The following is a 24,154-nucleotide window of genomic DNA, read 5'->3' as shown; positions in this document are numbered from 1 at the left end:
CAATTACATTTTTACTTAATTAAATGTTTACCCAATTACATTCTTACTAGATGACATTTTACTTGATTACATTTTACCCAATTACATGTTTACTTAATTAAATGTTTACCCAATTACATTTTTAATAGATGACATTTTACCAAATTACATTTTTACAACATTTTTCAACATCCAACCAAATTCACAGCGGATGAAACTTTTAATATATGTGTGTGTGTGTGTGTGTGTGTGTGTGTGTGTGTGTGTAAAGGTATATGGAGAATTAAAGCCCCGTGCTGCTCTACAGTTCCTCAAAACACTGACACTGACAATGCCCTTCAGTAAAAGTCCCTGACTCCTGCATAAGGGCGCAGTGACACGGTTAGCGCCCCCTGCTGTTCAGAGAGGGAATCCCTGATAAACTGAGACAGGAACCGAAATCGAAATCGAAACCTAGGAGGTGAACAGTCGCGCGCTGAGTCTCTGGACCTGACACACGTCTGAGTAAGAGCTCTCTGTAGATCAGACTGCAGGTCAGACTGCAGGTCAGACTCGAGGTTCTGGTCCTCTGTCTTAGAGCGCGTCCAGGTGCGTCCAGGTGCGTCCAGGTGCGTCCGAGTGCGCGGGGACAGCAGGAGATCCCCCCTGCAGGAGAAATGGAGGGTGTGGAGGGAAACACGTCCGTTTCCTTGGGGGTCGAAAATGAGGAAGGACACCGTTCACCTCAAAAACACGGGACCCTTCACCGGACTGACAGGTACACACATGTACACACATGGCCTAAAGTATGCAGACACCTGCTCATCCGGTGGTTCTTCTGAAATCGGGCAGTCAGGGGTATTGATGAGGGTCCTCACCTCCCCTTTGTTGCTTCTACTCGCCTGGCAGAGCTTTGCACTAGAGGTTGTGAGATTGTTGTGAGGATTTGATTGCGTTCAGCCACAAGATCAGTGCATCAGTGAGTCCAGGTACTGATGTTAGGTGGTCAGTTAGTTTTCAGTGGAACCAAGCATTTATAATCAACAGGGATTAAAAGAAAAACTGTATTTAATCAGCTTATCAAAGGAAATCATCAAAGGAAATGAACAATGAAAAACATCAAGAGGAAAATAATGAAGATTAAGAGAGTTTAAAATAAAATCATTAATATTTAGTTTGTAAAAAAATCTACAGAAATAGAAATAAAATCAATAAAAATAAATTAAATACAAATGTGAAACCTTAAGTCCATAAAATATTACAACTGCAAAAAAGTAAGCTTTCTAAAAACCAAACAAAATGCCAAAATTCAAACTAAAGAAAAATCAAAATAAGGAACAAACAAAGCTAATGACAATAACAAATAATAATATAAATAGTAATAATCATTAAAAAAACAAAAGTGAGATCAGGAACCTAAAGTGAAGCTAAGCTAACTATGATAACTGAAATAATATTAATTAAATAAAAAATAATAATAAAAACAAAAGTAAGATTAAATAAGAAATGTAATATGAAGCTAAGCTAACTACAATAACTGAATTATTATTATTAATAATAATAATAATAATTATTATTATTATTATTATTATTAAATAATAATAAAAACTAAAGTAAGATCAAATAAGAAACCTAAAATGAAGTTAAGCTAACTTTAATAATTTAAATAATAATAATAATAATAATTTAAATAATAATAATAATAAAAACTAAAGTAAGATCAAATAAGAAACCTAAAATGAAGTTAAGCTAACTTAATAATAATAATAATAATAATAATTATTATTATTATATAATTATTATTATAATAATATAATATATATTATATATTATAATAATAATGTTAATAATAATAATAAACAAAAGTAAATTCAAATAAGAAACTTAAAATGAAGCTAAGCTAACTATGATACATGAAATTATAATTAAATAATAATAATAATAACTACACAATCAACTACACAAATGAATTAATGAATAAATAAAAGCAAGCAAATTGTCCCCAATTATCGTTCCTCTCATTTCCAGCACCATCAGAGTCAAGCTATTCCTTTAACCCGAAGCTTTAGCGCGCTCTAGTCTCTCACACAGCCTCTGTCAGCCATAACGAACAGGTTTTACCCATAAGTCCTGTGTTTTGTCCAGTGTGCCCAGCTGTGTTTCCTTTAAAAGTGACCATTCCATGGATCCGCCGCTTACCTTGAAGGACAGAGTCTCCCGCAGTGAGCTGAGGTAATGTCCTATGAAACTCTTCTTATGCTCGTCCCAGCCCGAGCTGAAGGTCCCGGGGGAGACCTCAGTGATGTTTTCTGATGTTCTGTCTTTAAGGGCTCCCAGAGGGAGATTAAGCTCATCTGTGCCTGGCTGTGCGTCCATGACGAGTGACCGGTCAGCGGATCGACTGGTCACATTTACAGATGAAGGCCTGTCTGACGAGCACAGGTTCCACCTTTATCTTGTCACTCGTTGTTTTCTGTTATTTTTACTTGTTTGTTTGTTCTTGGTTAAATAAAGCGCTTTGCTGTCCGCTCTAAGTGTCCGGCGAAGGAGAGCGAGCTCCCCAGCTCCCAGTCATCTGTCCATGAGGAGCGAGCAGTCAATGGATCCCCCGAACTCGTTCAAGGAGGCAGATTTCTTTGCTGAGCGGAGGTAGGGGTACTGGACTGTCCTTGTTTACATGCAGTTAGAGCTGCGACCGTCGCCTGCAGACAACTGGACAGGCTGTAAAGGCATAGGAATTACTTCTCACTTGCAGCTAGAGTCTGGAATCCTTAAGTAATTATACTTAAGTACTTTTTGGGAAGATAAATACTTAATTGTTACCACTTTTTTACATTTTTGAGAGATTAAAACATGCTTTTTTAATGAAAATTTTCTGCATTACATGATTATTACCCCGGTTTTAGCAACTCTGACTGAGTCTGTGACAGTTGAAGAGAGGACTGAGTAGTGTGTGAGGGGTGCACACACTCCAATATTTGGCCTCCCGATTCCGCTTCAGACCAGTCGGAGCATATCCAACATAATGAGCGTAATCTAGTAGTGTATACTGGTCAGCGACTCAGTCTGAACGGGTCCCATCTATAGCCAATCAAAAACAGAGCCCAGAAAGTGCAGTTCTAGGCAGTCTCCTATGTTAATTCTACGTTCCACCTTAAATGATGCAGCAGCCACATTCTGCTGCTAGTACATGGTGTCCGATACTGCAGAACCAATTAAGGTGAAGCAGAAATGCGTGTAAGAAGCCTACGTCTGCCTCATACGTAGGGTAGGTAGCCATCTCCAGCTCCCTCTGCAGTCTTCCACACTGCTGCTTACTGCTGGGAATCCTGTCTGTTAATGGCAGCTTGAGGACTGCAGATGGCGCTCTGAACACTGGTTAAAACAGAGATTGGGATTAAAATAGCCAATACCCGATCCATTAAAATATGCCTGTGTCAGCCCCAAACCACATCCACTGGACTGGATCAGGACATCCCTACCTGTAAATGATGAAAGTTGATACATATCAGCTGAGTAACTCTTTGTTTTGTTTCTGTAGAGACCAGGCAGCGAGATCAAGCACACAATCTCAACAAAGCCAACAGATGTATCTCTCTGCCAAATTAAGGGTAAGGTCAGCAAAGGCACACTGTTAAACACATAAGATCCTTGAAGAACTTTTGAAGGTTCCTCAATTTAAAACTGTGATAGAACCTCCTAAGGCTTTGATGAACCTTCAAGAAAAGATTCTTAGAAGAAAAAAGGTTCCTTGAAGATTCTTCAAAGCACTTTAAGAGGTTCCTCCACAGTTTCAAACTGAAGAACATCCAAAAAAAATAATAGTTCCTCAAGGATCTTATGCTTTTAACAGGGTTGTGTGATCTGTAGACCTACACTCAATACCTCAACACATTCATTGGCACTTGTAGAACTTCCACTTTGACTTTTTAATAACCTCCACTGATCCTATTAGATGTTCGAGGAGCGGTTTATGGGCTTTGTGAAGGAGGAGATGAAGAAAATCAGCCGATTTCTGAGCCCAGATCACTCGGGAGGTGTAGAGAGTTCAGAAGAAGAAGGAGAAGAAGATGGTAGAGATGCCAAAGAGGCAGCTCTCAGAATTGCACTGCACGTTTTAAAGGGCATGAAGGAGCCTGACCTGGTTGAGAAACTTGAGAAACGTAAGTTCTGTGGTTCTAGGTTTCCATATAGTATGTGTTTATACTTATGAGCTTTGGTCTGAAAACGGACCCTGGTGTGATTGCTCTGTTAGTGCGGTTCATTAGAGTAAGTGCAACACTGGTACAGACCAAACAAGCAAACCTGAGACCACCTGAGCAGGTGGGTCTCGGCCTCTCTCGGCCCATTTGAGGTTTGAACACAGTACGAACCAAAGACACCAAACCGAACCAAATGCAGAGTTGTGCACCTTACCTTCTTCTGTCTGATGCTTTAGATAGCTTAGCTGGGCTGTGTCCCAAAGCACACACTGCCACACTACTGCACAGTGTTTCAACACTAGCCACCACCAGAACTGCATTCATTAGTGTAGCTGCCTCGGTGAAGTAAAGGCGTGTGTGAGTTGGGACGCAGCCACAGTAACGTTAAATTGTACAGCTTTAACGACGACAAAGACGTCGTGATTTCGGAAGCCAGGTTTAAGGTTCGATTGCAAATAAGTCAGTATGAACGCAAAGCAAACCTCTCTCTTGCTTGGTCTGAACCAAGAGAAACCGACTACTTGTTGTGTAAGACCCTGTCTTTCTGTCTTCCTTATTTAGTTGAGCGTGTGTTTTCACGCCAGAAGAAACTGAAACAAAGCCTAAAGAGCAAGAGTGAGCGGGTCTTCGAAGGAATCGCCAAGCATGGAAATCCAGCCCTGCTCAACAAGATTTACACTGAACTCTACATCACAGAGGGTGGAAGTGGAACCCTCAACTGCGATCACGAAGTGAGACAGATGGAAGAGTTGCAGAAAGGTTCGGTGGCACAGGAGACTCAAATCAACCTGGACGACATCTTCAAACCCTTGCCAGGCCAGGACAAACCCATCCGGACAGTCCTGACCAAAGGTATAGCTGGAATCGGAAAAACGGTCTCGGTTCAGAAGTTTATCCTGGACTGGGCTGAGGGAAAAGCCAATCAGGATGTCCACTTCATGTTCCCGTTGCCTTTCCGAGAGCTAAATCTGATGAGGAAGGAGCAGTGTAGCATGGAGAAGCTTCTTCACTGCTTTTTCAAAGACGTGACAGATTTAGAAATCTCGGTACTCGAACACTACAAAGTCGTTTTTGTCTTCGATGGCCTGGACGAATGTCGTCTTCCGTTAAACTTCAAGAGCAACGAGAGATGTTCGGACATAAGTAAGTCAATGTCGCTGGATGTTCTTCTGACCAACCTCATCCTGGGGAACCTGCTCCCATCCGCTCTCCTCTGGATCACCTCCCGACCGGCGGCCGCTTACCAATTGCCCGCTACATGTGTTGACCAGGTAACAGAGGTGAGGGGATTCAACGACTCAGAAAAGGAAGAGTACTTCTACAAGAGGATCAGTGATCAGAGCATGGCTGGCAGAATCGTCCAACACGTGAAGTCCTCCAGAAGCCTCCACATCATGTGCCACATCCCAGTCTTCTGCTGGATCTCGGCCACCGTGCTTGAAAGGTTGCTACGTGAAGCCAAGAGTCGCCGGGTTCCCAAGTCTCTGACCGAAATGTACACGCATTTCTTGATTTTCCAGACAGTGCAAAGGAACGATAAGTACACGGAAGGAAATGCCGTGGATCCTTGCTTGACGAAGGAAAACATTCTCTCTCTAGGCAAGCTAGCTTTTCAGCAGCTTCGTAAAGGCAACTTGATCTTCTACGAGAATGATCTGAGGGAATGTGGCATGGATGTCAAAGATGCGTCAGTCTACTCTGGAGTGTGCACTCAAATCTTCAGAGAGGAACTGTACCAAAGCAAGGTCTACTGCTTCGTGCACTTGAGCTTCCAGGAGTACCTCGCAGCTTTGTTCGTGTATTTAAGCTGGGTCAGCTCCAAACACCAGCCTCAAGAGTCAGATGCTGCCAAGCAAAGCTTTCAAGAGCTTTGCTTGAATTCAACGCTTTTTGACCTGCATAAGAGTGCGGTGGACCTGGCTTTGCGCTCAAGGCATGGTCACCTGGATCTCTTCCTCCAGTTCCTCCTCGGCCTGTCGCTGGAATCGAATCAGAACCTTCTAAGTGATCTACTGACGCAGGAAGTGAGCGCTGAAGAGAGTCACCAGGAAACAGCCAAGTACATAAAGCTGAAGCTTGGGGAGAACCTCAGGGCTGACAAGTCCATCAATCTGTTCCACTGCCTGCACGAGCTCAACGACCATTCTCTTGTGCAGGAAATCCAAAGTTACATAAGCTCAAGGAATCTCTCCTTAGAGAACCTCTCGCCTGCGCACTGGTCAGCTCTTGTCTTCGTCTTGCTGACCAGCGATGAGGGGATGGAAGTGTTTGACCTGAGAAAATATGTCAAATCGGATGAGGGATTTAAGAGGCTGAAACCTGTGGCCAGAGCGTCCAGGACTGTCATGTTAGTATGAGGAACACGGTTGTTGGGTTAAAGACATGCTTTAGTAACACAAATACGATTAATAATAATTAATCAGTCAGCCAAGATCTTTTTGAACTGGTACTAAGCTCCCCGGACAAAAAACGTAAGCAGTAACAAGCTCCTGCAGATGGCGTTTCATGAGGACGATGGGGCTATATACACCTGCAGGGTCTGTGACGTGACTCTGTGACGAGACTTTGAGAATACTTTCTATAGTGCAGTGAGTGTCTCTTTGGAAGTGTGGAAAATGGGTCGCAAAGCAGAAAGGAGTGATGGCATTTGGCCGTGGCCAAAGTAGCTGAATCTGCTGGTGTTTGGCTCAGATATTATGGTCTGTTTTCATTTTCCACTGTAAAATAGCTCCACACTGCAGACTCTCAGCTCATTTATTTACCTTCTGAGAACGTCCGCACTGCTGATGCTGCAGCCGGCTGGGCAGTAATGTCTGTTAATGGTGCCTTGAGGATACCAGATGGTTAACACAAGGAACTGGATTGGGATCAAAACAGCTGAAAACTATGTCTGGATCAGAACATTATTATTAATCAAACAATCATCTCTTAAAAGGAATGGCTCTTCTATGGTGTCACTCAAAGAACCATTTGTAGAACCCTGATTTTTAGGGACATAGCTGTGATTTTATTGTTTTCATTGGGGTTCATATATTTATCATACAGATTTCTTAACTCTTAGGTTAAATCAGTGGTGTAATGGGATTCTTTAAGCTTCCATTATTCCAGACTTTAGGTGTCTTGGCTGACTGACTACATTTGAGCTTGTGGATGTTGGCCTGATGTTGCCCTATGTAAATGATATGATATTTTAATGAATATGATGTTTTTCAGACTGGCCAATTGTAACCTTACAAAGGCAATCTGCCATTCGCTGGCCGGGGTCCTTGCTTCAAACTCCTGGGCTACCAGAGTGCTGGATTTGAGTTTCAATGAGCTTCTGGACAAAGGAGTGAAGCAGCTGTGCAGTGGACTGAAGAATCCACAGTGTCAGCTGGAAACGCTGAAGTAAGCTCCTACACTCTTAACAATAATGGTGCTATGCATCTGCACAACGTAAAGGGAATAGTCCACAAACTTTTGGCCGTTTAGCGTATGTACAGTGTGCCCTACACTGATGTTTAGCACTTGTTCTGGATCTATCCGTTCCTCATTTGTGTTGTTATCACCCTTAATATGTCTCAGTAGCAACATATTACTGATCACTGGTTCCTGTGTCCCATTCCAGACTCAAGTTCTGTGGAATGAGAAGAGATGGATGTTCAACTCTTGTTTCAGCTCTCAGATCAAACCCTTTCCACCTGAGAGAGCTGGACCTGAGCTACAATTTTACTGGAAACGAGGCACTTACCGAGCTGTTTGCATTACTACCTGACAGCCGGATTGAAACACTGAGGTACTCTATGGTAACATTTTGGGCTTATTTGATATGAAAATGCAAGGAAATTTGAATTTGAATCATGTTAAAGAGCTTTAGTGGCAAATTTCCAGTTTATTAGGTACGTGGTTAGGGTGACAGCACCTAACAATCTGGGGTTAAACATATGGCCGAGCTCATTCCCTTCCCCATTCTCTAACCACCCACTGCATTGCAAGCTCAATTAGACCTTCACCTACACCCAAAGGTTATGATCACACATGACAATACTCTAATCACCCACTACATCACAAGGGGCCACAGGGGCCATCACATCTCCCCAGGGGCCATCAGGTAGGCACCTCCCCTCATCAGTGTTTCCCTGAATTAGGCCGGCATCCCAGACCCAGTCCCCACTAAGCTCACTTCATGGGATTTCACAGGAGTTTACTCACAACCTCAGTACCACCAAGCAGCCTGTATCTCCCACCATGCCACCTTAGCCCTTTTGACTAGATCTCAGCTACTTCAGACAGTTCCTTCATGGCTGCCCTCAGCTCAGCACAAGACCGCTGAAGACAGTGACGGACCCCTGACACCCTGACACCAATTCTCTCTCACCTCAGCCACCAGATCTGCATACCTTAACCTCTTCCTTTCGTTCGCTCCTTCGCTATATGTACAGTCAGGTCCGTAAATATTTGGACAGGGGCAGAGTATGTATTGTTTTGCTCCTTTACACCACCACAATTGCTTTTTTATAATAAAGTAATGAAGATGGTTGTCACGTCTCTGGCTATTCAACACCATTAATGGGAGGTGTTTCTGATAAAATGGCCAGTTCAGCATAGCGCCAAAGTAGGTTTGCCTGATGAACTGGTAATTCAGGACATATTTTGTTGATTTCTAGTATTTTACTGAGCTTTTTTCCCCCTTTTTTTTGTTCGATGCAGGATTTCAGGTTGTAAAATGACAAAGGAAGGCTGTGCTTTTCTGGAATCAGCTATCAGCTCGAAACCATGCCACCTTAGATATCTGGACCTGAGTGACAACTCAATAGGCGACTATGGAGCAGGACTGTTTTCTACATTACTGAGAAGCAAGAACTGTAAAATTGAAGACCTGAGGTAAGCTCAATGTCATGTCAGTGTTGGTGTTTCCGTTATTTCTGTCAGTGAACTGATCTTTTCTTGGGGCAGAATTGGCTACCAATATACTATAGTGAATCTTTAGAGCTTTACATACCCAGTCAGAGCAGGTGGTTTAGTGGTCTTGGGGTCTTGGAGTTCCTCACCTTTACTTCCTCCTAACTCCTTTGTCTCGCATGACCATAAATTCCTTGTCTGTGGGGTTCGGCTGCAGACTTGTTGAGCTGGAAGTTGTTGTTTTTAGGGCAGAATTGATGGCAGCTGGTCTTCTGAAGATCGTAATATAAAAAGTCATGTAATTGTTTAACTGACTGATTAGGTAGATAAGTGCCTAAATACCTTGTGAGGACATCGGCATCACATCAAGCTGATTAATAAAAATGTTATATGGTGCTTTTTTCCAGGTTGGAGAAATGCAATATAACCTGGAAAAGCTGTAGGATTCTGCAGGGTGCGTCCGTTTCAACGTCCTGGTGCCTCAAAACACTTGACCTGAGCGATAATGACCTGCAGGACTCAGGAGTGAAGCAAATTGCTAATGACCTGAATAGATGTAAACTGCAGAAATTAAGGTAAACAAATATATATATAATATATTTAATAATAATATATATATATAATTTTATAAATAAATAAAAATAATTGTTTCTGTTTGTCTGTCCCTGTCATTGGAGAAGCTGTTGTCCTTCTGTTAAGAGCACTATGTCTCCCTCTGCAGGCTGTCTAACTGCGGTCTCACTGAGAAAGGATTCTCTGCATTGGCTTCAGCTCTGAGATCAAACCCCACCTGCCTCACAGAGCTGGACGTGAGCAAGAATTTCCCTGGCAATGCAGCAATGTGGGAGCTGCTCTCAGCCCTGCTAAAGCCCACCTGTTCCCTTCGTACTCTGTGGTGAGTCCTGAACCCAGCAAGTCACCGGTCACTTTAATTGATCAGACCACTTTAATTGATCAGACCACTTTAATTGAAACAGTGTGGACAACTGTGGCCTTGGATCAGAGACATGCAACTCCCTGTCCGCAACCCTCTGCCAGAAATCAAGTCTGAGAGAACTGAGCCTGAGTAACAACGAGATTGGGGATAAGGGAGTAAGGGCACTCTTCACTGGACTGCAGAGTGGACTTTCTTCCTTGGAGACTTTGAGGTACAGTCACATACAGTTAAAAAAAAAAAGAATATTAATTACAGTAATAATAAAAAATATTGATGTTAATAATATATTAGTATTAATTATTATTGAATGTGTATTATTTGCAATATTTATTATTATTTATTAATATTTGTGTTAATTAATAATAATAATAATAATAATAATATGATCAAATATAATGGTCAGATTTCCCCTTTTTTCCCTCCCAACCTGATACTGCCAATTAACCCACCCTATCACTATGCTTCCAACGCTAGGAGACTTAACACGTCTCCTTTGATGTCTGCAAAGTCAGACGCCGCCTCTTCCTTTAGCCTACATGCACCAGCTAATAGACGCCTGTGCCGGTGTCAGGACACGTCCTGTCCCCCCAGACACATCTTATCCCCTCTGGCGTCATCTTATAGAAGGACCATTTAGGACCCAATACGTTAGCCAGCCAATGTAGTTAGCAAGCTACTCGTTAGCCAATCGAGTTGCCCCCCGTGTTTTTTCCAGTTGTTATTTATCGCTTTATTATTTTATTTGGATCCCAATTATCTGCTGATCCTGCACAAGGTTAGCTCGATAGTGTATAGCAAGTGCGCGATTACTTACTTCATCTGTTGGTATCAGCTTTATATGCCAGCCTAGCAACAACAATATTATATTGTTAAAGTTGCTAATATGAGAAAGTTAAATAGCAACACTTTATCCAAATAAAAAACGTCCCAGTAATGATCAGTAAATATCGTTCCATTCATTTTAATCTGGCATATAAGTCTGACAGCCCTGTGAAGGTGGACAATTAATCACTGGCATGGATAGGATGTGTCACAACACCGGCCAAAATCGAGTGATGAGGGGAGAGAGAGCGCCATCTAGCCCCCTGGAGAGAGTAGTTTAGTGGGTAACAACACTGCCCTCGCTGTGGTGGACTAGGGTTCGATTCCCAGGCCAAGGAGAGTCCTTGGGCAAGACTCATTAGGCTCCATTCACCTACATTGAAATTTATTTTTTGCCGCCGACCAATCAAAATCTTTGGTTCCTCATGGAACGTTAGTGGAACCCATTTTGGTGCTGTATAGCTTTAAAATGTTTTAAAGAACCCTAAAAGAACCAAAACAGCTCCAACCCCTGGAGGCATGGACTCCACAAGCCCTCTGAAGGTGTCCTGTGGTATCCGGCACCAGGACATTGGCAGCAGATCCCTTTATGTCAGGGTTTAAATCCAGGGACCAACAACACTGACCAAACATACCCGCTACACCTGGTGATTATCAAACCGGGCTGGACACTGCCCACTGGACAGTACTTTACGTCCTGTAAATTGGGAGGTGGGGCCTCTGTGTATCACATCAGTGAGCACCATGGGTGCCCATGACCTTGTCACTGGTTTGGTGGTTATCCTCCTTGGAGCACTTTTGGTAGGTGCTGACCACTGCATACCAGACCAGATACCCCCACATGACTTGCCTGATGTTTGGGAGATGTTCTGACCCAGTCGTCTAGCCGTCACAGTTTGTCTCAGATTCTTACGTTTGACCATTATCCCCACTTTTAACAACACACCACCTTCAAGAACTGACTGTTCACTTGCTGCCCTATATGTAGGTACTGGTGTTTGGACTTCTGTATATATAGATGGAGACTTCTCTGCTGGTCTGCTGGACTTCACCATATTAGGAGAGTATTTGGTAGAACTGCTCATTTGCATTTTCTCTTCTGTTTTCCAGGCTCTCTAACTGTTCCCTCACTGAGGGCAGTTGTGAAATCTTGGCCTCCGTGCTCACCTCCAACACCACCAGCCTGCTAGAGCTGGATCTGAGCAGAAACAGCCTCGGCCAATATGGGCCCACCGTTCTCTGCTCAGTGTCCACCATAAATCTCACGCTGTGATGAGAGTCACCAGTCCCCACCTTCCAGTCTCCAGTGCTCTCACTGTGTTGCTCTGGGAATACGCCATCATTCTCCATGTGTCCTGACCTTGAAGCCCAGTCAGCTGCCATGGCCAGTGTCGCCTTGTTAAATGGGTGTGACTGGGACTGGACCTGAAGCCTGGTCAACAAGGACCACGGTGCTGCACATCCAGTCACACACACCACCGGCAGTGGGGTGATTTAGGTTTGCTGAGGAGCTGACTTAGCGGTTAGCATGCTAGCTAACTCAGTTACCACAAAGAATTAAATACATTAGTGAGAATTGGTGATTATGGCAGATCATGACATACTCGCTACAGTATTCAGGGACAGTAGGTCATTTGTGTGTCAGCTTGCATTAGCTAGCATTTCCTCTGTTTTGGAGCTGGGCCACCACTACAGAGGTCTCCAAAGTTAAACCTGATGTGAAATTGATTTGCTCCACAAGTCACCAGCGTAAAATTGATCGTTGTAGCAAATCCCAATGAAATTAGCATCAGAAATGTACTGACAGAAGCCTTATGTGACTGAAGCTAATGGGCAGTTTCTTAACTCTGCCAGTAAACATTAGGGGGTTTTTCAGTTCATTTGTAAATTACTCTGTTGTTTAAGATGAAGTTATGTATAATTTGTTCTCCTGGACATCCCTTTGGAGCAGAGGTGGGCAACATGGCCTTGTTTGCTGATTTCCCAGCTCGAACAGACCTATTAAACCCGGCCATTAACAGTTGAGTTGAGCAGGAAAAGCACAAAGCTGTGTAGGAATCCGGCCCTCCAGGACCAGAATTGCCCACCCCTGCTTTTTTAAGACCTGTACTGTTGGAGTGTAGTTATATATATATATATAAAACACTACACCAGCTACACTCCAACATCTGTATATATATAATATGTATGTATATAATATTACAGTATCCAGCAACTACCTTTGAATATATATATATATATATATATATATATATATATATATATATATATATATATATATATATATATATATATATATAATTATTATTATTATTATAGATATATCATTATGTGTATGTGGATTCTTGGAGTCTTGGTGACAGAGCAAGGAAAGCACTGTAACAGGCACAGCGCAAAGTCCCAGCACTGGGATTGGGAACCACTGCGGTCATCTGTCTTCAGTCAGTCCATCAGTACTTCTATCAGTATCCTCCGTTTTCTGTGACATTTTCTGTGAAGGATTGTAGGAGGACGTTGAACACAGTAGGAGACACGTGTAAAAGAGTGTCTAGGGAGATTCCCATTACATGCAGCCAAGTACAGCAATGCCTTGACATTTTGGTTGATATCCAGTTGGAGTCTTTCACTCTGCCAGCTGGGAAAAAGTGTCAGAGATAATGAAGATGTGAGAGCAAATTTTAAATCCTTTTTTTTAAGGACAATGTAGTATGTATTATGTTATGGACAATACGTTTAATGTTCATACTTAAACATATTTGCTGCTAATTTACATTAAATCAAAATTATTACTGTAATTATTGTAATGCCTGACAAACCAAAAAATGTGAGTTGCTATCTGTAATTTCTGTTTGATGTTTTATAGAAATGTAAAGAGTATATGTGAGTGCTATTTTCTATGTAAAATATAAAATGAAGAATTTATATATATAAGCTTACTGGACGAAAAATGAGTCACCTGTGATGGAAACATGCCAAATAGCATGTAATACCTGCATGAATTACAGCACCGATTCTATTTAGCATGGACTGGACTGGACTGGAAGTTTCTAGATGTAGGCATCATCAGTGTTCAGGCCCCGGACTGGGATTCCTGCCACTGCTGGTAGACCCGTATGACCGTATGCTTCCATACACTTACAGATTCAGCTACTTCCTTTACACTGTGGCCTCTGGCTGGCCCAAATCTAATCACTTCTTTTAGCCATCATTAACATCTGCTTTACGACCCATTTTCCACACATCCATTGAGACTCTCACTGCACTGTAGCAATTCTTCTCACAGTCTGAGTCCCGTCACACACCCCACAGGTATTTGTAGCCTAATCATTCTTGTGCAGCGCCATCTGCAGGAGCCTAAAGTTACATACAAGGTGACTCTCTATTTGTCCATAGAGCTTGTTTTCATATATATGTGCTACTTTTTTATATACAGTACTTTTTTTTTTTAATTGTACATGTAGTTTTAAATGCTTTATGAAATATTTGAAGTATGTTTTGAACAATATGGGATTATTAAACAATTACGTAAATAAAAATACTGTAGTCTAATAACCTCTTTGCATTTGTAATTTCTTGTTAAGTCATCAGCGTCAGGATTTGACCATGACTTTGCAAGTATGAAGCAGCCTGGACAATATTTTCGTCCTAACCTGACTTCATCCTTGGTCAAAGTGCAGGGTCAACCATGCAACAGCACAACTGGAGCAGAGAGGGTTAAGGGCCTTGCTCGAAGGCCCCAATAGGGCCGGCTTAGGGAACTCTGGTATCAACCCTGCAACCTTGTGATTGATAACCAAGAAAAGAACCATTTAAAGATGGTTCTTGGAGTCATCATGGCTGTTGATAGAATTATTGGCTTTGCTAAGGAAGCCTTTCTCAAGGCTGTACCTGTTTCAGCTCATTGAGAAGTTCTTTGGACCTGAGCTCATGGGTGCTGACGGCAGAGACTTAGTGCCTGTCTGTCTTCCTGCCTTGAAAAAGTCTAGAAGGAGGGGACGGAGGGAGCGAGGAGGAGTGAGAACAACAACAGACCGAAGCAGAGACTTGCAGAAATGTTATGAGAAACCGATAAAGAGAGAGAGAGAGGGAGAGGCAAGCCAGGTCTGGAGATCTTGTCAGCTGTGCTGCACCAGCAGATGTTGCAGAAAGTAGAAGACGGAGGAGAACAAGAAGAAGAAACGTGGAAAGATGGAGAAAAATGATTGAAATGCCAGCGATCATATAGACCTCATCCATAACAGGGGTGTGCTCTGTGCACCAGCAGCAAGACTGCAGCAGCTTGGACGACAACTTCAGTTGTAAAGGTACTGTAATGCACAATTACCCCACCCTGATCTGACCTGTTGGAGTGCTTTAAGGTGTGACTGTACTGTATGTGCTGAAGCACAGTGAATTACAGTTCCCTGTTGTTTCTGAAGTGACTGGGTCTGTTTTCTCACAGCGTCAGTGACAGAGTCCTGCTATTGTTTGGCATCCTTTCAGTTGGCTGTGATCATGTCTGTGTCGTAACAGGGAATGTCCAAGTCAACTGAATTACACTGAATGAGGACATGGCTCATTTGGGAATGTGTGCAGGGGTTAAAGGGCTCATGTGCTACGTAGTCGTTTGGCCATTTTATTGTTTTATAGTTTTCCCAGAAGGTTCACTTGTGACTTGACCAATTTCCAACCTCTCGTTACCGTGCAATGAAGTTCAGGCTGATCCTTTTTATGCTTTTTATCCTTTTTTTATTCAAATGTATTGATATATCGCTTTTCACAAGGAATGCTGCCTGTTTGGAGCAAGCCGAGGGCGGCAGCAGCAAGGGAAAACTCCCCCACACTGAGAAGAAGAAACCTTGAGAGGAACCAAGGCTTAAAAGGGGAACTCACACAATGAATTGCACCACAAATCACAGAAGAACAAGAATAACTGGATAGAAAGAGCAGGATAATGAGGAGCTATGGCTAACGTGACGGCAGGTTGTGAGTTAGGAGAGTTTGAGTAGGCTTGGGCAGTATCCAATTTTTCATACCATCATACATTTGGGGCAGTGGTGGCTCAGCGGTAAGAGCGCCGGGCTATTGATAACAGGGTTGTGGGTTCGATTCCCAGGCTTGGCAAGCTGCCACTGTTGGGCCCTTGAGCAAGGCCCTTTACCCTCTCTGCTCCCCGGGCGCTGGAATTGGCAGCCCACCACTCTGGGTGTGTGTGTACTCACTGCCCCTAGTTCACTAGTGTGTGTGTGTGTGTGTGTGTGTGTGAGTGTGTGTGTGAGTGTGTGTTCACTACCACAGATGGGTTAAATGCGGAGGACGCATTTCGCTGTACAGTGCACACTGTACCTTTATACCACCTCAAACTATCACTGCAGTATACGGTATTACCGAGACCAGGGAATAGCATAAGCTGCGCGAGATGGTCCTAGATTAGTTAGCTTGGTTAGCAGCATGATAACGTTCTGTTCACCACTGAACACGCTCAAGTCTGGCTGACTGATTGACTTATAATACCCACTTATAAGCGTTAAGACATGAAAGACTCAGGTCGAGTGGCTGAGGTGTATCAACTATTCTCAACGTCTGAGTCCTGTTGCACCCCTCGCAGGTACTTGCAGCCCATCTTCATGCAGCACCATCTGCAAGAGCCTGAAGATACTGCCCCCTTAAACATGCATCGTGACCTATTTTTTTGTCCAGGGAGCTTAAAATTCAAGTTCAAAACAAGACACTACAAATACACATCTTTACGGGAGGCGATATTAGAATATGTGTCATGCAGCCTCTCCGACATCCATCCTCCCGTAGGTTGCATTCTTTACAAGAATCAGCGTCTTAGAGGTCAGTTTTATCACAGTGTCGTTACTGTTGAGCTCAGAGGGTAGATTTCACTTTATTTATGCTGAAATATGGATTAAATCTCACAACCTCATAGCTCTCATTCTCTTACACACACACAGCTGCTCTTCTCTTAGCTTAATCCAGCCCAATGACTGGTAATCAATTAATCTCTTAAAAACCTGGGGAAGCCTTTTATCTATTAAAGCTTCTGTGTCTGAGCTTCAACATGTTTGACGCTAAAGTTCCCAAAACTATACTGAGATATTATAAGAAAAAAATGTACGGATTCATGAGACCATTTATTAGACATTTACTGGTTCTCCTGCCCAAAAATTCAAGGATGTGCTTGTTAGCATTTTAATCATAATTAATCACAGAATATTGTTATGATTAACGCCATTAAACGTTTCAATCGATTGACACCACTAAATATAATATAATAATTTGAATAATATATTCTATTGAATTATTGTTATATTATAGTATTATAACAATTTTTGGTAAGGGAAGATGCTCAAATTCCACTTTATTTGAATTATTTATTATTTTATAATTATAAGTACTGTATTTATGGAGTAAAAATACCTTTTGGTCGACTTTACTTTTGTAAAACTACACTACATATGAGTGAGTTCAGTCTTTGGGACGGTGGGTGTCGCATGTACCGTATAATATGGAGTCTAACCATTACATCTCTGATCAACCTAGCGTGTACCATCTGCTAAAACTGAGAAATCTGTTTCCGCAGCTGTCATGGAAACGCTGTGTGTCTCTCTCTGCGGACTATGTTCTGTTGTTACATTCTTTTCCGTTCTGGCTCGCAGCTGCTCGCCATCAACTTACACCGTAATCGCCATTACAAATGGACTTTCATTAGCGAGTAACTGAGCCAGTCCAAGTGGATTGTCTTGTTCTGTGTGTTATCTTGGCTGCATTAATCTGATCCGCTTTGAAGAGCCAATACTGGACACATCGGGCCAAGTGGTCTTGAGCTTGGCCGGCTGAGTTTCCGCAATACAACATTACAGCAGGTTTCCTTATCAAAGCTGCTACAGTAGAACGGCACTGCAGCCCTTCCCTTGACTTGCCCAGAATGCCCAGACAGATTCCACGAAAGACATGGACCGTTAATCGACAGATTATGTCCTTTTATGACCATTTTAATGCTGTTTTCTCACTTTAATAGAAGGGCTACGTGTTTGCAGTCTATACCATCCCTGTTCAGTGAAAGCCAGCAAAGGCATTCTAACGTCAAGCGTAGAGCAACATTGGCATTAGTTCAATGTTTTTAGTTGACACATGACCTACAGACCATAAAAAAAGACCATAAAAAGACTTAAAGCAGCATTATGCGAAAATTAGTAGTTTTTGCTCCTGGGCTCCCCCTACAGTTTAGGAGTGTATCTCAGTTTTACCACACTGCTGTAAATACAAATCTAGCTTTTCACGTCCCCCATGGACAAAATGAGAGATACAGAACATCATCTGAAGGTAAAAAAGCATGTGGACTGAGCCGGTAGAGTAGTACTTCGGGATTTTATACTAATATCACTCAGGTTACGCAGCGGTGCACAGTTCTGAAAAGGTGGTCTGGAGTGGCAATGGCCGATTGGACTAATAGGGCCTTTCTAGCTAGATTTCCCCATATCACAATGATGCTACCAATGCTGGGAGGTTGAAGGCTAGCATGTGCTTTATCCGATTCACATGAATCCAGCCAACCGTTTCTAATTTCCGGCATGGAAGCTAATTTTGCACTGAAAAATGTAGGGAGATGGAGGGCAGTCCTACCCTTCCAATTCTGAATGAGGCCGGTGGTGCTCCCTGGGGATCCACCATCAATGTCCTTATGATAAGGCCAACACTTCACACACACCTCTCTGGAGCCCTAACTTTGGGTTATACTTGGTGTGGTTGGACCATCTTTCTCTAGAGAGGCCAGGCAAGTGTATTGTCATCTCAACCCTTTGATTACTGCAAATCCCTCCTGGGTGGTCTTCCTATAGATGCTATCAAGCCCTTGCAACTGATCCAGAATGCAGCTGCATGCCTTGCTTTTCAATATTCAGCTTTTAGAGTTCAGCCACGTTACTCCTTTGGTGTGTACCCATTGCAATGACCAGTGCAACAGCTCCAGCATCACACATTGAGGCCTGTGAGCTCATGTGTTGAGAGGAGTGTGTATTCTTGAGGAGCACACCAGCTAGGAAAGCCCTGAGAATTTCCTCAGAGTGTGTTTATGTGTGGGTGGCTGAGAGTGTGTGTCATGGGCAAACACATGTTCCAGCTCACGCCATCATTCTGTCCGCTGCAACACACATCTGGCCGTCTTGATGTGGCTTGCCAAGCATTAAAGTGTGATCTGTAATCCCACCATGTCCCAGAGGAGATGAACTTCCCAGCCGAAGCCATGTGCTGTTTTATAAGAGATCTAACACGGGACAGTGGAATCATGGCTTACAGGCTATGACGTGGGACTACACTGGTAAAAGTATAAGTTCCTTGAGAACTTGAGAGTTTTAGGGGTTCTTCAATTTGGAGACTGTGGCGGACCTTTCAAGGGACGTCTCCAGGGTTTCAAATTAAAGAACCTCCAAAATTTCCTTAAGGAACCCTCAAGACCTTCTAGGTGTAGTTCAGGGCCTGGACTGTCTTGTTCTGCAGTTGATAACAAATGTGTTTAAAAGTTTTGAACCAGCAAACAAAAACTGTCCAATCTAGATGTCTATCTCTGTGGTATCCAAGTAGATGAAGCTGAGCACGCTCTCCCATTGGTTAGGACTTCAAGGGCAGAACTAAAGGCCAGACCAACAGAATTAAAAAATAAATCAATAAATCTCATCTTAATTTTCTTTGGGCTGGAACTAACTTTTAAAAGAAAGAATGTCAATTGGGACTTTCAGGAAGTTCTAAAAACATCACTGACTGTGAATATCAATGGCGGTGTAACCAGGATTCAGTCAGTTGCGAGAAAGTTCGAACCATGCCTTCAGTGTCCCTTCAGAGGGGGGACGAGCCACAGAGGGGCAACTATGGCTATCCAATCTGGAACAAACTGACAGAAGGGCCACTAGGGCCCAGAATGCTGCTACAGAATGTCAGAGTGTCCATGCTAACCCCTGTCCACCGTTGAACATCCATCATCCTCTGCTATCTTGGAGGTTTCCTGGTCTGATGAGGTCCTATTTGATTTGCATCACACGCCGTTTAACTGTGGGATGACCTAAAATAGCAAGTCCAATCCATGGGGTCCATGTCATTTTGGACTTTCAGAACATAATAGCAGTGGCAGCTCTGGGTTGGGGCTCTTTACAGTCACAAATTTGTACAAGCCTGGAAAATGTACAGATAAGGGCAAAAAAATGGTCAATTCCTTGTGAAATCTTGAGGCAATATAAAGAACAACTGCCAGATTTACATTCTCAGTCAAAAAGTTTTTTTACATGACCCCGTCACCATGTGTATGTTTATGTCTTTTTCAGGTCTGAAGATGCGGGTCATTGTGGGCGTGGTGTGTCTGTGCCAGTGTGTAATTGGTCAGTTGTTGGAGGCCAAGGCGAAGGCATCTCAACCTCGATTCATCTGCAGCATCCCGGGGCTGGCAGGGGCACCAGGGAAGCCAGGGCCTTCTGGGCCCGTGGGGGCTGACGGTCACGTTGGAATCCCGGGACGAGACGGCAGGGACGGAAGGAAGGGAGAGAAAGGAGAGAAGGGGGAAGCAGGTACAGCACTGTCGGCAGGTGTTTCCACTCCTTTACCAGTCTATAAAATCAATGAATCCCTGCATTACCCAACACCACATGTCCCACACCATCATTATCCTCACACACTCATCACGTGACCTACAGGTAGCTCTTGCCCACAGTTGATATCAACAACATCTACAACATCCTCCTCAGAAATAGGCTTCATGGTGCAAGGAGGAAACCCTTGCTGTCAAAAAAACACCAGGGCAGGGCTCCGACTGGCTCAGCGGGCCTAATGTGCTACTAGGGGTCACAAGGTCAAATCCAGAGCTAGAGCTTTGCCATCAGCAGCCAGAGTCTGAGAGAGCACAACTGGCCGTGCTCTATCCCTTCATCAATCTTAAGTGATGTTGGCCAGCACAGACATCTGTTAGCTGGTGTGGTGGCGCCTCTATCAACCACTGAGGTTGAGGCATTGCTAGTGCTAGGGGGAGTTACGAAAGCAACTCAGGCAAAACATCAGGGCAATGACTAGGGATGCACTGATCCGGCTTTTTCAGTTCCGATACGATACAAACGATGCCCGATACCAGTCCGATACCATAGCTGAATTAATAAACTGTATACCTCACCATGTGGGAGAGAATTAAGGCATCAGGATTGACTTAAACATTACATTATATAATATAACAAATTATCACAGATATAAATGTACTAAATTGCCATTTGTCATTTATTTATTTGCACATTTAGAGCAGTCTCACACCAACAAACTAAAGTGAAAGGATCGGTTCCATGGGTCGGCCTAATTATCCGATACCCGAACCAGCTAATTTTGTTAATATTGGGACCGATATCCGATCCTAAGATCGGATCGGTGCATCCCTAGCAAGGACCTATAACTAGCTTTCAGCACTTCAATGACACTGTGTCCTTATTGGCTTTTGAAACCTGGTTGGTCTTTCAGGGAACCAGGTGTTTCTTAGACACATCAGACCTTCTCTGGAGCTTTACATATGTGGAGCACATGGGAAAGGCTGGCTAAAGTACTAAAGCTCAGAGTTAGTGACAGACTTCCAAGCAGTTTGATAGCAACAGTTGCTGAGCAGTGATTAGAGAGCTAAGAAAATAAGGGATGAGGTCAGTATGAAAATGAGATCCGTCTGTCAAAGGTCAAAAGGTTAAAGTTTTTTCCTATTCCAGTCAATCCCATACCTGCCTGTATCAGATCAGATATGTTAGGATGCCTCTAGGGGCCTGTGAAGCACAGGGCCCCTAAAAATGTATTGAGTATTTTAGCAGAATTGTTAAGAGTTGTTAAGAGGTCTGGGAGCGCCCCTGAACAGGCCAGTTGTTCCCAACCCTGGTCCTGGAGGACCCCTTGCTCTGCCTCTACCTTCAGCTGAGGAAGGGGTTGTTAATTAGTAAACAGGAAAAGGTTCACTGAGAATATTATAATGGTGTGTGTGCCTTTGCTCTTGCTGAGGGACTACTGAGTTACACCCTGTAGATGATCACACTTCACTGAGAACCACTGATACATTCAGTAGATATCTTTGTGAAATATCTAATATCTCACTTTAAATTACAATCCATCACTGCTAAACTTTCCTCTGTTCTGCAGCCAGATCTTCTGGCAAAGCCCAGAATTCCTCTAACAGATGGGGTTGGAGGATGCTTTGTTTTTTTTCTGCTTACATGGTTTTCCTCTGGCGCAACAAACAGGGTTCTGCTACAGAGGACGTTCTACAGCACGTTTCATAAACTATCATTTCACTGATTTTAAGATGAATTCTAGGTTGCATGTAGACGTCTTCACATTGTTCTAGAGTTTCAATTCAGAGATATTTTTAGGCTTTCTAGGAAGTTCATCCTAGGAAGCCTAACAATATCTCTGAATTGAAACTAGCTTGTTTGAGGCCTTGACAGCATATCTGCCGGGTCAGGATCTTGATCCAAAACATTAATTTTCCTAGTTTGGACTATGCCTTCAGTGTCTTCAGTGTCCCTTCAGAGGTGGGACGAGCCACAGAGGGGCAACTATGGCTATCCCGTCTGGAACAAACTGACAGAAGGGCCACTAGGGCTGCAGAGTGCCCATGCTAACCCCTGTCCACCGTTAAACATCCATCCTCCTCTGCTATCTTGGAGGTTTCCCGGTCTGATGAGTAAGCTGTTTGGACGGCGCATGGAGGACCAACTGCATGTGTTTGAGTGCTACCATACCTGAAATTACTTACTGCTTCCGTACTTTAGATCAGAATCAGAATCAAATGAAAGGCATTATGGGAGTTGCAGTCTAACAGTCCTGCTTTGTCTCATCTCAGGCATTAAAGGAAGAGTAGGGCCAACCGGTAAGCTCGGCGAGCGTGGAGAGCGAGGCCCCATAGGAAAACGAGGCCCAGAAGGTGACACCGGAGACCTGGGACCTTCGGGATCGCCAGGACCACGGGGACAGAGAGGGGAGAAGGGCCAGCGGGGTCCGCGGGGCATTCCGGGCATGTGCCTCTGCGGCAGCCTGGTGCTCAAATCAGCCTTCTCTGTGGGCATCACCAGCAGCTACCCGGCCGAACAGGCGCCAATCAAGTTCAACAAGGTCCTGTTCGATGAGGGTGGTCACTACAACCCCCAGACAGGCAAATTCATCTGTGCGTATCCAGGAATCTACTACTTCTCCTACGACATCACGCTGGCCAATAAGCACCTAGCTATTGGCCTGGTGCGGAACGGCCAGTTCCGTATAAAGACTTTCGATGCTAACACGGGAAACCACGACGTGGCGTCTGGATCTACGGTGATGTACCTCAACCCGGAGGATGAGGTGTGGCTGGAGATCTTCTACAAGGACCAGAATGGCCTGTTCACTGACCCCGGCTGGGCGGACAGTCTCTTTTCGGGCTTTCTGCTCTATGCAGACACTAATTACATGGATACTCTGGCAAAGGATTATGCTTAGCAGCCAAACACAGCAACACGGCATTCATTAGAGTACCAAACATTGACCAAGGGGGTGCTGCCAGTCTCTTCATTCTTCAGCCCAACAACTTGTATATGCTGTGCATTTTCTTATAGGATGTCCCTACAGTACCGTAATCTATCCTGATGATTGTGGAGCGACACACTGCACCCACTTCTGGTGTGATGACCTGGGGAGCCATCGCATACCACAGTCGGTCATCCCCAGTAGCGATAGGGACACTAAGATCTCAGCGATATGTGCAGGATACTGCGGACACTGGTGTTGCTTGCTCACACACAGCAGGGGGTTTCCCAGGAGTGTCTCCGCCTCCGCCAGAGTGCAACCCTTTCCTTGGCCTGCCCGGTCGCCAGATCTATCGGTCATCGAGCATCTATAGGACCAGATGGACGCAAGCCATGGTAATCTACTAGAGTGCAGGATCTGTAGGCCCAGCTGCAACATCTGTTCCACATCTGTGGAACCTGGCTGCCTCCATGCCCAACTGTATCTCATCTTGTATCCAGGCTAGAGACGGCCCAGCAGGGTACTAGAGCCTCCTTTAATTGTACAATTTTACCCAATAAACCTATCCTTTCCTTCTAATATTGAATTAATTTACATATGCCGTCATGAAATCCCCACAAATAGAAAGTTACAATCCATTCCAACAATTGTTTGTATTTACGGACTCAAATGTGTGTAAATTATATACAGTCTATAAGTATTCGGACACCATACCGAATTACTGGTTCTGGTACTCCGGCACACTGGATCTGAATCAAACAGATCATAAGATTATAAGGTAAAAATGCAGGTTTGATGGATTTGTGCCACAACAATCCCTTTTTTAAATAGTCCAGCCATTCCAGAGGCTCAGGGGCGGAGCGGA

General features: G+C 43.7%; 2 protein-coding genes across 2 annotated transcripts; both read left to right on the top strand.

Moving 5' to 3' along the window:
* Positions 1-468: 468 nt before the first annotated feature.
* On the top strand, positions 469-13,010 carry LOC140577379 (NACHT, LRR and PYD domains-containing protein 12-like). The gene is made up of 14 exons (XM_072697339.1): positions 469-736; positions 2,104-2,190; positions 2,287-2,400; positions 2,494-2,607; positions 3,500-3,569; positions 3,914-4,121; positions 4,722-6,507; positions 7,374-7,547; positions 7,768-7,935; positions 8,850-9,023; positions 9,449-9,616; positions 9,763-9,936; positions 10,019-10,189; positions 11,911-13,010. The coding sequence occupies exons 1-14, from the start codon at positions 636-638 to the stop codon at positions 12,071-12,073; spliced, it is 3,672 nt and encodes a 1,223-aa protein (XP_072553440.1). The 5' UTR covers positions 469-635; the 3' UTR covers positions 12,074-13,010.
* Positions 13,011-14,812: 1,802 nt separating this feature from the next.
* c1qtnf7 (C1q and TNF related 7) lies at positions 14,813-23,921 on the top strand. The gene is made up of 3 exons (XM_072697349.1): positions 14,813-15,104; positions 20,103-20,342; positions 22,634-23,921. The coding sequence occupies exons 2-3, from the start codon at positions 20,111-20,113 to the stop codon at positions 23,260-23,262; spliced, it is 861 nt and encodes a 286-aa protein (XP_072553450.1). The 5' UTR covers positions 14,813-15,104; positions 20,103-20,110; the 3' UTR covers positions 23,263-23,921.
* Positions 23,922-24,154: the final 233 nt, after the last annotated feature.

Source organism: Salminus brasiliensis, chromosome 14 (genome assembly GCF_030463535.1).
Source record: "Salminus brasiliensis chromosome 14, fSalBra1.hap2, whole genome shotgun sequence".
In the NCBI taxonomy this organism is placed as follows: Eukaryota; Metazoa; Chordata; class Actinopteri; order Characiformes; family Bryconidae; genus Salminus; species Salminus brasiliensis.
Note: the sequence above shows the minus strand (reverse complement) of the source record. Positions and strands in the feature narration are given on the sequence as shown.